The sequence below is a fragment of the Lissotriton helveticus genome, chromosome 11 (assembly GCF_964261635.1).
Source record: "Lissotriton helveticus chromosome 11, aLisHel1.1, whole genome shotgun sequence".
Lineage (NCBI taxonomy): Eukaryota > Metazoa > Chordata > Amphibia > Caudata > Salamandridae > Lissotriton > Lissotriton helveticus.
Genome location: NC_136072.1, coordinates 315929027 through 315946719, shown reverse-complemented (window position 1 = coordinate 315946719; position 17693 = coordinate 315929027). Strand labels below are relative to the sequence as shown.

The 17693-nt window shown below is 45.7% G+C and overlaps 1 protein-coding gene across 9 annotated transcripts in view; it reads left to right on the top strand.

Annotated features, from left to right (window-relative positions):
• Positions 1-17693, top strand: part of SNED1 (sushi, nidogen and EGF like domains 1) — a 2618914-nt gene that overhangs the window by 889527 nt on the left and 1711694 nt on the right. For all 9 annotated transcript variants that reach the window (XM_078665627.1, XM_078665624.1, XM_078665625.1 and 6 more), the window contains one exon: positions 2965-3078. In XM_078665627.1, the coding sequence (XP_078521753.1) occupies positions 2965-3078 (114 nt within the window). The remainder of the gene's footprint in view (positions 1-2964; positions 3079-17693) is intronic.

The following is a 17693-nucleotide window of genomic DNA, read 5'->3' as shown; positions in this document are numbered from 1 at the left end:
ACAGAAAAAAAAATTAAACAATTCTCCAGACGCTCTAGGGAAGGTTTGTGCAAAATGGGTGGTGGACGTGGGAGATCAAGATGACAAAGAATGGCAAGAGGCGTTGTCTTCTCCGCGGGAGTTCACGGTGCATTCCAGATTTAAATTGGTCCAGCTTAAACTCCTCCACAGAGTTTATTACACAGGTGTCACTTTGGCCAGGATGGGTATTCTGAGTTCCCTGCATTGCCCCCGGGGATGTGGGAAAGTTGGCACTTACCTCCATCAGTGGTGGGAGTGCCTAAGTATACAGCTGTATTGGAGTAAAGTGACCGCAAAAATTAGGGAAGTTTGCAGGAAAAGTATGGAGGTCACCCCCGCCTTTGCCTTTTGAATGTATGGGACGCAACTGACCTGACGGCTAAGGAAAGGATCTGGGTTACCCTTGATAGTGCTGTAGCAAAAAGAAATATAGCCAGAACCTGGAAGGGCAACACAATACCCAACTGGACTGGTGTATGCAGATGGAAAGGGTGGTCTATGAAGGGAGGGGTTGCCCCCTGAAATGGACCAAGATCTGGGGCGAATGGAATAAAGCAAGGGGAATGCTATGTGAACCGTTTCCAGACCCCTCTGTACAAGAAGACATGATTCAGTAATAATATTGGTCAGGATGTTGTGATTGTAGGTTTGTGCTGTGATAGAGATGTTGGACTGCGAAGATGATTTAATGCTTTTTTGGTAGTTATGCACTATGTCTCTTTCTTACATAGTTATCTATGTTGGTTTCTTTTTTCAATAAAAAGATTTATTTAAAAAAAACTGCATTTTCACTTAACTGTTGGGGTTCTTGAGCTGCTGTTGAATGGTCACTACCAAGTCACGTGATGGTTCCATAGCTGAACCAGAATTAAGAAGTAATTGGGGGCGCAATCTATTAACTGCTAGATGCAACTGTTGCATATTCTAAACTTTGTGATGCTATAAAAAGTAAGGGTGACTCCTTCCTGTAGCTACTGTGTTACTTAACACTTATGACTATCTCATGGAAGCAACATATATCTCTCTGAAGTGCCACTAAATGAAGGAAAAAGCCAAGACACACAAAGAATCTCGATGCTAGCAGAAGAATTCAAAGTAGAAAATTGTACAGAGAACTGACAGCCACAAAGCCAGGACTGGAGTAGGTGAGAACTGGATCCAGCCACATCAGAATATCAGGCATATTATAACTGAAGGAAATCACTTAATAGAACCAGAGCCCTTTGACAGTGAAGCACAGGAACAAGAATAAATGTAAACCAGAGGAATCCCCAGCTGTTACAGATACCAGGTCATTTGCGAAGCATGGTATTGACGGTTCCAACTACTTATTCTGAGCTAAACAGGAAGTGAAGACAGAAAAGAAGCAGGAGCTGGCATAATGGGATGTTAAAGACACACAATTGATGGACTGAATGCAGAAAAATCGAAACATTCACCCCCAGTCAAGTGATCTGGGTTAAATCCATTATTCTTTTGCTAACCATGCCACCCCAGTTTAGCCCTGGAAGTATGCAAATCAGTCTTGACCCTGTGCCTTATGGGAAAAGTCCAGCCCGAACTGCCAAGCGAGGTCCTCGCTGGACCGAAAACAAACATCCTACAACCTATTTCGGGGTTTCACCCCTCATCAGCCAGGATAGCTTGAATCCAGTGGCACTGTGAGCCCGGGATCCACGTCTGGGCATACCCGGCGCACTTAAGGCAAGGAAGCAAAAGATACACAATAGATGGTCAGAATGCAGAAAAAATCAAAACATTTACCCCAGTCAAAAGATCTGGGTTAAATCCATCATTCTTTTGCTAACCATGCCACCCCAGTTTAGACCAGGCCATATGCAAATCAGTCTTGACCCTGTGCCTCATGGGAACAGTACAGCCTAAACTGAAAAAGCCCGGTCCTCCCTGGACTGGAAACAAGCATCCTAGGACCAGTTTCAGGGTTTCACCCCTCATCAGCCAGGATAGCTTGAATCCAGTGGCACAGTGAGCCCGGGACCCCCGTCTTGGCATACCCGGCACAGGAAACTCAGAGATAAGGTATTAGCAGAGGAGTCCATGCTGGATTAAGAAAGACATATGTCACTTCTTGTAACATGGCATTTCAAATAGAAAATTGTCATATTTTGTGCAACCATGGGTCCATGTACCTGAAGAAGTTCCCAATTAGATGGTGTGATATCTGTCCCAAACAGCCTTTTAACAGAATGCAGTAAGCAAGAGGAACCAATATCATTCTTAACTGTAACCGTGTGCCATCTTACAAGAAGACAGATAGGTGCCCAGCTGTCCTTTGTCTGGACAGGCTGTGGACCCACCAGTAAGTCCAAGCCCTGCGAACGCACATGTCTACCCAATTCACCCGGAAGCAATGCAGCACAGAGACTCGGAAGCGACAATGACCGGGTGGCCCACCTGCAGCTCAGCTGTCTGTGTGGCGCGACTCTACGAGGAAATATTGTTACACATATTGTAAGGCTTTCTTAATGGATCCCTGTCAAATGAATTATCTTAAATATGCAATTCAAACAAGAGCTGGGTACCAGATGCTTAAAATAAACCTAATATTTACATTGTAATTGTCATATAATTGATGGCTGGTACATTTTTATTGATAATCTCACCTTGTCAAGGGAAAGAAAATACATGTTTTAGGTTAAGCTAAAGGTAACTCTGATTTGTCTTTCATGAAACACTAATCTTAACTGCTTCTATAATGCCAGTTGTCCTTTTTAAATATTATTCTATATATTTTTAGGAAATGTTATTATTATTGTATTGCGTTTTTTACGGATGAATCAAAATATAATAATGTTATATGTTCTTCATCGCTTCCTGTCCTGTTGTAGCTGTTGATTTGCACATTTAAAATGCCAGATTTTCCCCAGCCAAGCCAACCAAGCGATAAATATGATTTCTTTGCTTTTGTATTGGTTATACTAGAGAATTCACCATGTGATGGCAAGACCTGCCAGAATGGCGGTGAGTGTCTGGTGGAGAATAAGATGGCCGTCTGCATGTGCCAATCAGGATACACTGGGGAGACCTGCGAAACAGGTGAGTGAATGAGGAGGATGTAGAGTGAGGAAATGGCCCAGGGCCAGGATAACAGAATTATATTTTTGGTGTTATTATGTATTTGTGTACCACTTTATCAAAGGTTTTAAACAAAAGCACAGGTGCACCACTTCGTAAAATATAGGAAAAGCAGATATACAATCTATTCCCAAACAGTAATGTTCTTCCAAAGTTTTCTTTATTCCAGTATCAAAAAAGTTTATAAAAAACAAGGTCATAAGCATCACTTGTTGAAAGTAGCACAGCCGACGCGTTTCGTCCTTGACAAGGACTTCTTCAAGGCTGTAGATGCCAAACACATAAATATACATATAAATACACAAAAATGGACATGAATACAAATCACATATACTCACTTTATACAAACATGTAAAAGGTTATTAAAAACAAGGCAAGGACTATTTTTGTAGTCCAAGAGAAACACCCAAAACATATGTATTCATGCATTTAAGCAAAAAACTACTAAAGACAGACTTCTTATAGTATAGTCAACTGTAAATTCATTTTCCAAACCTAACGTAAATGTTTACATTTAAACATCTCCATAATAATTCATACATGATGTGTAACCTCAAGCCCAAGGGAGCCTAAGCCTAAGCAAGCACACAACCCTGTCTCACCCCCTGTCAACGGGGAATCTTGCTGAGAGAATCCCATTCCTGCCACACCTGACCCGTGCAAAGTTTTCTTGGTGGAGTCTTATCAATATGTTCAGGATGTCAGATGGAATGCCCAACTCTGCCAGCAAGGACCACAGTTTAGATCTTGGCACCAAGTCGAAGGTGGCACGCAAGTCTACAAAGACCGAATACAGGCTGCCGCCCTCGATTGTTACAGTTTTCCAGAACAGCAGGCTAAGGCGGAAAATCTGGTCCGTTGTTGAGGTTTTCCTTCTGAATCCTGCCTGGTAGGGGCTCAGAATGGAAAACTCTTCAATCCAATCTTGGAGGAGATCTAATATCAGTCTCCCGAATAGTTTTTGTGACACATCGATGAGGCTGATGGGCCTGTAGTTGGCTGGAAGCAGAGGTGAACCCTTCTTAAATATTGGGACAATCTCTGCGCCCAGCCAAGTACAGGGCACCTCCATGCCCCTCAAGACGGCGTTATGTGTATTTATATGTATATTTATGTGTTTGGCATCTACAGCCCTGAAGAAATCCGCTTCAAGGACGAAACACGTCGGCAGTACCACTTTCAACAAGCGATGCTTATGACCTTGTTTTTTTATAAACTTTTTTGATACTGGAATAAAGAACTCTTTGGAAGAACATTACTGTTTGGGAATAGATTGTATATCTGCTTTTCCTATATTTTGCGAAGTGGTGCACCTGTGCTGTTGTTTAAAATTGTTGGGTTCCGTTAGGAATAACATTGTGAGAGTGGGTGTGATACAGTGTGCACACGTATCCTCATGAGCATAGATGAGGTTAGAATAATGGAGCGATAGCAACTCAGGTGCTGCGCATTGAAGGGATCCACTGCCAGGCGCATCGTTTTTTACACTTTATCAAAGGTGTATTACATATAAGCGATGTACGAAAATGCAAAATTGGAGGAACTAATGCCTTATATAACACACAAAAGAGCAGACCAGGTCTGCTCTTTTGTGTGTTATATATTATATTCAGGGGTATGAGCAGACAGGTCATTAAATATTCCCCTTGACCCTCCACATACCTGTATTGTTTTTTTGGAACTAATGCCTTGACAGAAGCGAAGATAGCAGGAAAATGGGTATAAAAAGGGACCCTTCACTAGGTTACAAAAGCAAGTGACTCTAGGAGCATTATGAATGATTGAAGGAAGAGGACTGAGGTTTGTATGGGCATTACGTGAAAAAGAACAAATGTGCATTTGGGGGATAGTGATAGGCCATATTGATTTTTCACTAGGTGCTGAGAGTTAGGGATGGAACGGGAAGTAAAGCAAAAGTTATAATCAAGGAAAAATTTGTGGTTTCATTAATTAAAACGTTAAGAGTAAAAATATTGCATAAGCTGTACGGTTTGGTATGCCCTTGTAGCAGAGACCTGGGGAATATGGTTTGGAAAAAGTTAAAAAGTCGCCAAGAAAAATGTCAAAGGAGATACGGACGAGGGGTACAGTAAATTAGATCAAAAATAGGAAATATACATCCTTGAGGGCAGGCGGTATAAAAGTGCTGCGTTTTGTTTTAGAGATGAGGTGAAGAAAGAGGTAGTTAATCCGGAATTGTACACCATAGAGCCTGCTTGAAATAAGTGTGAAGCCAGTGAAAAAAAGATAAGAAATAGATGAAAATGTGTGAGCCCGTATAGAATTGAGGGCCGTATGTACACATTTTTTTAAAATAGCGATTATGTAATTGTGATTGTCTGCAAATCGATGAATTCAATGAAGAAATTGCTTTTTCTAATGTATGAAACACATTGCGTTTCAGTAATGATTAGTAATGGGTTCTCAAATAGAACTACCCCATGTATATTAATGAGGTAGGTTGCAGTTTGTTACCCACTAGGAATTACAGCCATCACAGAGAAGATGGCCTTCTGGGGTCAGCAGACCACTGTGTCTATGATAGCTTTTTAATAAAGCATTTTATTTTTAAATGCAGCCCGCTTATGCGTTGAAAAAAAATGAAACATTCAAGTTTCATTTTTTAAGAGTAGGCAGTAGTCCCTTTGACCTCTGCCGGCTCATAAACAATATTTGTTACAGAATTCACAAAGGGGAAGGCGTTCCCATGGGACCCCTTCCAATTTGCAAATGATTACCACCACCCAAAAAATGAATGTTATTCAACCGTAATTCTATGTCAGGGCTGGAGGCGAGAATTATGCTTAAACTTCCTTCACTTGAATGAATAGCAGCAATATAAAACACATCAAACTACTACTATTCCCATGAACCCTTGGTAATGTAGGGAAAAAACAGTCCATTATCCAATAGGCAACACAGTCCAACAACAGCCAATCAGAAACCGTCAGCCTGCAAACATAGTCCTTCTCCTGTTTCTCCCCTTCCTCTTTCTTCGCTGCTCTTAGACGAAGTTAGGTCACCCTTTAGTTTCCTTATACAACATTCTGGTATTTGCTTTGTATTATACTGTGTTTACTGTGATCCATTCAAACTTGTTACTTTTAACTTGTTCCTTTACAGGTTAACTGCAGGACGCTATGCCTCCATTCACGGGTGGTTTGTTGGTGTTGCTGCCATGCAGTCCTCTGTCCGCTATATGGTGCCCTCATGGTGCAGCCCGAGGGTCTGATACGCATCTCTCAATTCCCTGTCAGCAAACAAGATTGAGGTTGCTCGCCGGTAGCCTGGAGCTCTGTACTGCCTGGAGAGTGATGCCCCAACTCCGAGGCATGTAAAACAGGATTGAAACTTGTTTTTGTGCAGTGTGTGACGCCCTGCAAGCCAGGGTCATTATTTTGTGCACTAGACACTTGAGGGGCGGGTATCCCCCTTTCATCTGCATATGGGCTGCATTGGCTCGGGCGAGCGGCCCATTAAAAGAAAGGGGCTTTCCCTCATTTGAAAAATACCTGCCTCACTCTGTTAGATGCCCTTGAGGCGCATAACTCCTGTTAAGGTACCAATACTTGGGGACACAATCTCCCAGGCTTTTTATTCCCTATTAGAGTTGCAATAGGGGGGTGTCCCCAGGCTGTGACCCAAAGCTGTGCGGCCCTGCCCATCAAAAAGTCAGTTGACTTTCTCCCAACCGTTCTGTTACATCGCAATCTGCATACACCTGTACTGCACATCCTACATCCTACGAGACACTGCAGCCTCTTCGGCCAAGATAGACATTGATATTGGTTGTGCCTACTCATTATACATTGTACATGGAGGTCTCAGATGAGATTCAGGGGGAAGAGGACCCCTTAGTGCGCCTCCCATGGGGCTATGATTTCTATGAGGTCGTGGATGGCTCTATCCATCCAGTGGTCTCAGAGGCCATGTAGCCCTGTCTGTTCCAACAGATTGTGCGAGAATGCACAAAGCGTGCAAACCAGCGTCTTACCCCGGCAGCCCTCCACAAATCAGTTGACCCTTATCACTCATCTGGTTCTGATACTGTCCCCGCCAAACTCCTTAAGCATGAAGGGATTGTTCTCAACGCCTTGGAGCATCTCAAAAGCAATTTCCTCAACAAACCCCCTCAACCTTAGCCTTCCCTGGTTATTTCTGAGCCTCCTTCCGATCCTTTTCCTTTTGTGTCTCCTGACCCAGATGATGATCTCCTCTGGACTCAGACGACAACGCTGGCCCCTCCAAGCCATGGTTACCTTCTGCCGGCCCAACGTTCTGGACACTGTAGACTCAGATGGGGTGCCAGATAGGCTAAACCCTGATGAGATGATACACCCCCAGGTCAGCAGAGTGGGCCCCATCTGCCAAGGTGGCGCGCTATGTGGCGGCACACATCCGCAGACTGTTGGAAAAGGAGGCCGGTAGCTGCCTTCAGGCGGATTGTCCCTGCTCGTCCTTGGAGGGGAAAGTGACCCTCACTCCAGAGTTGGACCCAAGGATGGCCACCTTTCTAACCAAGTTTATGAAGGACCCTAAGAAAGGGATAAACAGGTCATGGAGTGCGTGCCTGGACAAGCTCCTGGATGCCGTCAGTCCATTGACTAAAATATTGGACATGGCCGCGGACGCCAAGTCTTTGGGCCCGGTTATCCCCATCAGGTGCTTTCTGGTTGGGTGCAGCGTGTGGTCATATTTTTGGGCAGCGCGAATTCCGCGTTATCTTCAGACAGACACCACTCTTTTCTAATAAAGGTGGATCTGAAGCTGGGGGACCTAGCAATTTCTGAAGCGGGTGAGGTGGCACAGGGGGTCCTCTTTGGGGAGCCCTTCACTAAAGAGTTGTGCAAGTTTGTAAACACATTCACCTTGCTTGACAAAGCCCACTCTTCCCTTAAAAGGGGTTTTCACCCTCCGGTTTTCCACAGGCAGGAGCTGCTCGTACGGCCGTGCATCTTCCGAATACTTATGAGGTCAAGGCTCCAGGTGAAGCTCCTATCGTGACCCATCCAGATTTGCAAATTTCTACCCTACAAGACGTCAGCATTTTAATGGAAAAGGGAGAGAATTAATTTTTACTTCCATTGCCAGTGAGTGTAACCCCTTCTCCCTATCAAAAGGTACGGGGGCGTGGCTAGCCAAGAAGGTCGGGCGGACGTAACTCACCTCGGCCCCGTCGCCCCATGGCTGTCTTAGGTGCTTCTGTTAGCAAAATCGCACGAAGACGAGCCGATTTGGGGGTGTGAGGTGCGGAATGTGTAAAGTCTCAGAAGCTAGAGGTTGGGGGCTGCTCTCTGTCCCCCAGAGGCTGTGAAGATCGCAAGGAGGAGTAGTGGCCCGCAGCTAAGATGGCGGTGAACTCCTGAAACTACGCGCAGCCCCGGAGCAACTTCAAGCAGGGCTGTGCGCTTGGAAGCTGCGTACAGTGCTGAATGTGGCTGCGGCCCCCGAGGCAGCGGTTTCACTCTGCATGAGGCAGGAGAGCGGAGGGTGCCCTGAAAACAAGGTCCCGCGATGTGCCCCGCTCTCACACACGCTAAGAGGCACTTGCATGTGGGGTTTGGGGACCCCTGTTGGCCATGGAGAATCCCCCAATACAGCAGAAGATTGCCCACTGAAGCGCCCTGAATGCCAGGATATAACGTTGGGCTGACCGAGTTCCTGATGCTTGACCCTAAGATGGTGACCATTGCTGCAGTTTTATGCCTGCTTAAGTGAGACTGCAAGGATTCATTATAAAGTGAAACAGGTTATATGCCCTAAGGAAAATGTGCAAAGGGTCATAATACAAGCAGCCTGCCACATCAGAAGAGACAGTTTAGAACTATAGCAACCCAGGATTTTTGCGAGGTGCCCAGAGGCCCTGAGGAAGCTAGAGGGGTAACAGTTCTACAGTTTGGAGCCTTCTGAAGGAGCACTCGGCGCAGGGAACCTCTAAACCCCACGGTTGAAAGAATACTAACCCCGAAGAATTGAGTTGCAGTTGATCAGAAGAGGCCCGCTCATGGAGAGAAGGGGGTCCGGACAGCACTTATGCCACCAAAAAAGGGACCAGCTAAGGTGTCCAACTACTTCCCTACAGCAGAGAAAAAGAAAGCGCAGGATCCGGGGGTAAACGCGGACACCATGGCTCTCACAAAAGAGGATCTCTTGGCATTCCTCAAGGAGTTTAAATCAGAGCACCGTGCAGAATTAAAAATGGACATTAAGACTTTCTTGGACCTGTTGAAAGATGACCTGACTGAGCCGATAACGGCACTCCAACAAGATGCGGAATTGGTGGGGACACATGTCCTAGAGGTAGAATGACAGGCCGAGGAGCTAGAGAAAAATATGGCAGCCACGCAAGATAGCTTACTGGACCTACAAGTACAGCTGCATGCGGCTCTTTTAAGGACAGAAGACCTGGAAAACAGATCACGACAGGATAACATTTGAATTAGGGACTTTGAGGAAGGCGCGGTAGACCCAGATCTGGAGGCATTCGTTGAGGTTTTTTTTGCAGAAGTTTTGGGGTCCAACCAAACGGAGACCAAGATTGAGAGAGTTCACCGCTTGACGGCCCAACAAGGAGGAGAGTAGCGACGCACCCACTAGGTACTACTTAAAATGCACATCTTTAAAGCCAGAGAGGCCATTCTTAAAGCTGCCAGAAAGAAAAATGAGGTATCCTTCCAGGGCTTTCGTTGTACCCTCTTTCAAGACCTGGCACTGGCGACTTTACTAAGAAGACAGTTTAGGGTCATCACTACGAAGCTGAGAGAAGATAATATTAAGTATAGATGGACATTTCCCTTTAGGCTGGCCTTTGAACTGAACAACAAAACGAAACCTATCACTGAGTTTAAAGATGGCCTGAGGCTGATGGGCCTCCCTCCCAGCACAGAGAAACATGCGGAGTCTACTTCAAAGGAGAAGGACAGCGAGAACTCCTCACGGTGGCATGCCAGCGCAAATGGAAGGCACTCAAAAGACTAGAGTCTGCACCACATTGAGATCTAGGGATGTAAAGGGCCCTTTGTTGAGTTCAAGCCCCAGTTAACGCAAGAGACTCAATAGGGGAGGGATTTATTCCTGAGAGCCCTACGCTAAGCGGGGGCATGGTTAATGCTCGACCATCCATGATTCCCACACTGGACATTACAACTGAATGTCTTGAGGAAACGTTGTCTATATAGAAAAGACAGCCGGGAAAGTGGATCTGTGCTGTTCACCCCACGTCATGAACAACTTCTTCCACGAAGCTAAGGCCGGGAGCGCTCAGGTTTTGTTCATAAAAACGTTTTCAATGTGGGGGAGGCGGAGGCGGAAGTAGCACAAGTATAGGCTTTAAATTCCTGTTCATGATGGCTCAGATATCGTGTCAGTACATTGATGATGCTGGGTGTTCTCTTTTGATAGATGGCATTAGCTGAAGAGAGATGGGCTTTATACAGAAGCTGATAATTGAGGGTGAAAGGTACTTCAGGATTATGCTGATATCTATAGCTTCTTGGAACGTAAAGGGGCTGAATTTGCCCCTTAAAAGGCAGAAAGTCTGGAAATATTTGTTAGACCATGGCTTTGAAGTTGTGGCGCTGCAGGAAACACACCTAAAGAGAGTGGAGGAGCCCTGGCTGCGCCACAATAAGTATGTATTAATCTATAGATGTTAAGCGACCACCAAACACAGAGGGGTGGCTCTCATGTTCCACAATTCCCTGAAATTCCAACCTGAAGATAGTACTTCTGACAAGGAAGGCATGGTTATTATGTTGAAAGGGAAAGTAAGAGGGAGGCTCTGTACATTCATTCAGTATGCGCATAACACAGGTTAGTCGACTTTTCTCACAGCCTTGCTAACTATGAATGGGGTTTTTTCAGAAGACCCGGTGATACTGAAGGGAGACTTCAACCTTACATGGGAAGGGGCCATGGATAGTTCACACCCACACAGGTCTCCTACAGTTAGCTTCCCAAAGAGTTTCAAACAGTCATTACAAACATTAGGCTTGGTTAACGCTTGGCGACTTCTCTACCCCAACACTACGGACTACACATTCTTTTCCCATTTCCACCAAACATATTTGAGACTCGATTATATTTTTATTAGTTAAGGTCTTCTGGGGTCCCTTCAAGAAGCGAACATTCTCCAAATCTCTTATTTCAGATCACAGCCTGGTTACGATTTGTCTCTCGTGGGATGGGGGCACCCCCAAGGCGCCAAGGTGTTTTTTTCCGGTCTCTCTAACGAGAGACAAAGTACTACGATAGGAACTACGTGGGGCCATCGCAGAGTCCTTTCACTTAAACCAGCCACAGGACACCTCACCCCTGACTGATTGGGATGCTTTTAAAGCTATTATAAGGGGAAAATGCACAGAACTCAATTCCGCTTTAAATAAACAAGGAGCCAAAGAATTGGAAGCGCTAGATTAATCCCTGGGGGACATTGAAAGGGAACACAAAAAGAACCCTTTGCGCACGGTTCTGCGTCAGATGAGAGCAATCAAGGGGATACTCACAGTGAAATACTTAAACATGGCAGAACATACCCTTCTTCGATTGCGCCACATCTCTTATGTGCAGGGTAACAAGATCGGCTCGCACCTACCTAGACAGCTACGGGAAAAGAGGGAGAAAGAATTTATTGGGGTCATTTTAGATGCAGCGGGGCACTCCTCCCATGAAGATATTGCTAAAGCTAATGCTTTTGGGGCTTCTATTCGGGTCTTTATTCTAGAGATTACCTAGAGCCTGCAGGGCAACACCAATACTTACAATCTCTAGAAATCCCATAGGTCTCGCCAGACTGGAATGAAAGAGTAAACGCTCCCATTTCGGGGAAGAAGTGGGGAAGGCAATCACGGCTCTCAAGCCTAATTTGTTGCCCGGACCAGATAGCTTGACAGACCATTTTTACAAAACCTTTGCTCCAGACATCATCCCACACATAACATATCTTTTTAATGCGATAGTGGATGGTCAGATCCTCTTTCAATCAATGGCAGAGTTCGTTATCACAGTTATTCACAAACCTGGGAAAAGTCCCCAAGAATGTGCCTCTTAGAGGCCATTCGCGCTTATGAATCCTAGACTCCAAACTCTATTCCTCAATTTTGGCGGCGCGACTGGAGGACCTGATGCCAAACCTAATCCACCATGATCAATCAGGCTTCATAAAAGGCAGTCAGACCCACGACAATATTCGAAGAACCATTCACTTGATTGAGAAGGTGACCAAATTTAAGATACCTGCAGTATTTGTGGACCTAGACGCCGGAAAAGCGTTTGAAAGGGTGGATTGGGCATTCCTTTTTAGCACACTCGAAAACTTTGGGTTTGGTAAACCATTTATAGATATGATTAAAGCTAATTATGCACGCCCGCACTCTAGAGTCCAGGTTAACGGGTCCAGCTCAATCCTTTTTTTCCTCGAGAGAGGTACAAGGCAGGGTTGTCCACTCTCGCCACTACTTTTTGCTTTAAACATTGAGCCTCTGACCCTACAGATTTGTAAGGCAGCAGAAATAGGAGGCATTCCATTTGGAGGGGAGGAGCATAAAATATCACTTTTAACTGATGACGTGCTGCTATGGCTCACCTTTCCCGATCAGTCTCTATGGGGGCTGCAGGAAAAACTGAGTACTTTTGAAAAGTTTCGGGTTTTAAAGTAAATCTAACAAAATCTTTCATCCTGAGTCTTACACTATCCAAGGAGGCCATGGGTAGATTGCGTGACTGTACCCCTCTTCAATGGGCTAAACAAACACTTAAATACCTGGGTATTAACCTGATCCCACGCTAGAGTGCCTGTTTAGGGCTAACTTTCCACCATTGCTGCTCCAAATTCAGCAGGATCTTTAAAGATGGAAGCCTCTCTTTATGTCACGGCTAGAGTGCATCCATGCGATAAAATTGACTATTTTACCTAAATTATTATACGTGTTTCAGGCCCTCCTGATGGACCTAGACAGGGATTACCTGCCTAAGTTGCAGTCTCTCTTCACTCGGTACATCTGGCAGAATAGTAGAGCGCAGCTTCCCTTTCACACACTTCCTCAGGCAAGATGTGACGGATGGATGGCACTACCAGACCTCCACTTATATTTTAAAGCTGCCCAGCTTTGAATTATGTCTAAATTGTCAAAGAGAGAATCAGATAAACATTGGCTGCATATGGACAGGGCAGTGATGGGAAAAACAATATGGGATTTGATATGGAAACCCAAGAAAGATAGGCCACTAAAAGCGTACATTAGCACTCCCACCCGCACCACACTTAAAGTTTGGGATGAGGTGTCTAGGGGACTAGAGCGGTCTACTGTCCCTTCGCCTTATACACCTATTCATTTTAATCAGGAATTCCCTCCGGTGCTGTGAGATGGTCCATTTGACTTATGAAGGGAGGGGCGTGTCTGATGCTATCTGATCTGCTTCATTATTACGACATTCTCGCCTTTGCCAGCTGTCAAAGGGACTTCAAGGTGCCGCCAAGCGAGCACTTCCATTATCTCCAACTCAAACACTGGGCCCTCCAGCCGCGGGTCAGGGAGGCTGCGACACAGGAGAAGACGCTAATGGAAATATTTGTGCAGAAGTTAGGGTCCATGAGAGGGGTATTCTGGCTCGGCAGTTCAGGCTGGACTGTTCCCATGAGTTACAGGGTCAAGACTGATTTGCATATAGCTGGGTCTGAACTGAGGTGGCGAAGTGCACTAAAGAATGATGTTGGATTCAACCCAGATCTGTGACTGCGGGTGAGTGTCTGAAAAGTTTCAGATCTCCGTCTATCATCCCCTTGTGTTTGCTTTGTTCGCCCTAAGTTGGCAGGGTATGCCCAGACGTGGGTCCCTAGCTCACTTTGCCACTGGATTCAAGCTAGCCTGGATGACGTAGGGTTTTACCCAGAAACCGGTCCCAGGATGCTTGTTTCCAGTCCAGGGAAGAAGTGGCTTGGCAGTTCGGGCTGAACTGTTCCCATGAGGCACAGGGTCAAGACGGGTTTGCATATAGCTGGGTCTAAACTGAGGTGGCGAAGTGAGCTGAAGAATGATGATGGATTCAACCCAAATCTGTGACTTGGGGTGAGTGTCTGAAAAGTTTCAGCTCTCCGTCTATCATTCCCTTTGTATGCTCCTTTTTTTATAACCTTCTTCTCTCTACCACACACACGCAGAGACCCTGTTACATGCAGACATGGGAACAGGGAGAGAGAGCTCAGATATAGGATGGAAACATCTGTGGAGGGATATTGCTAAGGATAACCACTCACTAGATCTAAGGGAGGCGCATTATAAGATTCTGTTTGATTGGTACTTATACCCAACAAAACTCAAAAAGAACTTCCCAGAGTCTTCTGACTTATGTTGGAGAGGCTGTGGCCTTTTAGGGGACTTCAGTCACATATTGTGGGACTGCCCCTCAATACGACCTTTATGGGAGGAGATTGTGTCTCATATGAAAGATATCCTGGGCTACCCTGCCCTACCACAGAGGAAGGAGTGTTTTTAGGATTGAGAGATCCAGAGCTAGAGCACCAAACTAAAGCAGACCGGGCTGTATTGTGGGGGTGGTTGTGGGCTGCCAAAGTAGTGATTGCTGCAGCATGGAAGAAAAAAGCAGCACAGGTGCTATCTCAGAGGCATGCTTGTCTCTGGAAAATACTGTCTATGGAAAGGATGACGGATATTTTTAGAGACGACTATAACATTTTGAATACAAATGGGGTTCTTTCGTCGCCTACCTTACAAGCGGTCTCCCCTTGGTCGTTTGCCCGCCCTCATTGAGCGCTATGCATATATTTCAGTTTTAGTTGGAGGTCACTTGGTCACCTTGGAAAACAAGCCTGACAGCGGAAGTCTACATAAAGTTAACAGCCAAACTGAGCTGGATCTTGAGTCCAGTAATAGCCTTGTTTAAGGACCGCCATCTGGTAGTTAAGTTATATTGTGAGGGTGAGTTAAAGGAGTAGGGGGAGGGGGTCTGGTGTTTAAAAATTCTAGGCCTCCTATGTTGTACCATCTGAATCAGACAGAATGTGCTGATACGAGTGAAAAAGTGGCGGTGTACTCCCCGTTTTCTAGTGAAACTGTGACCTTGTTAGAAAATTTGTTGGAGGACGGGATTGCTGCGCCATGTTCTTTTATGTGATGTGCCTAATAAAAAGAAGTTTGATAAATAAAAAGGTAGGGTGCCGGTTGGAAAATGATTCCCACGTTTGGAGGTCCATAATGTCAGATGCCTGCGTATTGCAAACTATATTTCCAAATTGAGTCTTACGGGTCTCCCCGGCAGGATTATCACTGACACCCAAATCAGTTTTCCCTGCAGGATGCAGCCCTATTGGATGCGGAGGTGGAGGCCCTCTTGGTGAAAAGAGCTATTCAGCCCTTGGTTCCTTACCCAGGCGGCTTCATCATCAATCTGTTTCTAGTCGACAAGGCCACCAGTGGCAAGCGGACAGTCATAAACCTATGGGACTTCAATAAGTGGCTAGTGAACCACAATTTCAGAATGGAGGGTATCCACTTCCTCTGAGACGTCCTAAACCCTAGACTAGATGGTCCGTCTCGATCTGAAAGATGCATACCATACGATTCTGATTTTCGCTTCCCACAAGAGATTTCTACAATTCATAGGTGCCAGCAAACATACAATTTTTCCCCTCTGCCCTTCGGCTGTCCTCCGCCCCTAGGTTCTCAAACTAGTCATGGAGCACCTACAGGCGCATGACGTCAACATGACAGTGTACTTTTTTTTTTATCCTCATTCTGCCAACTCTATTGCTGCAACAGACAGTATATCCTGAGATAGTTTTCCAAATCAAAGTCCTCAGACACAACTCTCTTGCTGGTAGTGCTCTTATCCCAATTACTAAAGCAGGGAGAAGACCCTTTCCATCCAAGAATAATGCTGCTTCCGTTTCCATCTCTTCACCAGTGTGCCCGTAGCAGAGGGAGCCAGGACCAACAGCACTTTTGGCTTAATCATCAGACCTCCTGGAGCGCTAGCTCCACTCGACCAACAGTGCCCAGACTTTCTCCTGGCTTCTAGAGTCGCAGGCCATTTCAAACTGACTTGTGGAAATTATGTTTTTAACACAGTCAGAAAAGCAAGGAGGACTTCTGGACTTCCAAAGCCTACAGATCTCCCGTCTTGCCAGGAGGATAGCGTGAAAAATAAATCTGGAAATACCAGTGTTTATTCGAGCTGGACCGCCCTGATAAAGCCCAAAAAATATAAGATTGGGGCATACGTTAACTTGTTGACCGGTTACTTCCACCAAAAACATACATATCTCAGTCCAGTAACAGGTGATATTCGAGCACTTCATAAACATATGGATATCATCCACCGAAGGATGCATAAATCTTGAGCATACATGCAGGTTTCCTGTAACTCTTGACAGCTTGGGTGGAGACCAATAGACTCTGTGAGTGGTAAAAAGATGGTTACGCTTAAGGGAAGCAGGTTTCACGACCGCTCGTAGAATAGCAAAATAATCGAGCCAGACCTTTTTAGAGTTTCCGCCCGCTAATTCATCCGCCCAAAGCATTAAAATATCCATGTCAAGGTCATCATCCGCCTCTACCAAGGCCTGATACTACAGAGAGACTTCCTTTTTCAGAGGGCCTATTCTCATCGCCTGATCAAGCCAGGAGTCTTCTTCCTCCTGTACCCAAATATGCCTAGTCCACCAGGAGGAGACTTTGTAATATTTATGGTTTAAATCTTTTATTGAGTTTTCAAAACAGGCAAAACATACAGTCCACATTTCCCCATCAGATGAAACAATATCGAGCTCTTCCTGTGCGACCCAATCAAAGGTGTGCGGCAGTGAGAATAAAGGCAACGCCAGACATGTAGGGTCTCTGCAAAGGGGAAATATCGTCCAACCCACCCCCCCTCCTTGTCCACAAAGCAAAAGAAAAAGGAAATGGGAATCACGACGCCACTAAGGGAGGGCAGTAAGCCGATCATCAGTCCTGCGTCTTGCACCTGCGCGGCGGGGCCTTCCGCTCCTCTATCGGAGTGTCTGCTAGGCGCAGTAATCGCAAGTAGCGAGGGCAGCTCAATTCCCTAAACTCCCCCATGAGCAGAGTTAAGAATGGTCGCCAAAGTTCCGCAAACTCCTCTCCCCTTCCCGCCTTCGCCAAGGACAGCTTCTCCATCCAAAGAACCATCCAAAGCCTGTGTAGCCAACCATTATGCGGGGGAGGTTGTGTGGTCCTCCAGTGTGCCAGGATGTTCTGCACCGCTGCCCCTAGTGCGATCGCTATAAGCCTCCCCCTCCTAGACTTCAAGGGGTACATCAGAGCATTGGGGAGTCCTAGCAGAATGTAAGCAGGGAATCTAGGGAGCTGAGTATCCAGATGTGAGTCTATGTCATCTAAAATCAAAATCCAGTAGGAAAAATCGGGATTATCGAAGAGCGGGGTCATCGGGGAGGGAAACGAGGTGAGTTCGTGCCGGACCGATACATCCAGGATAGTGCTTGTAATCTGTGATGCGTATAGATTGGGGGGGCGGTGGCATCTGGGGAGGAATGGAACCCCTTGTAGGGGCCTGCCCACCACAGCTTGGTCTTGAAAGAG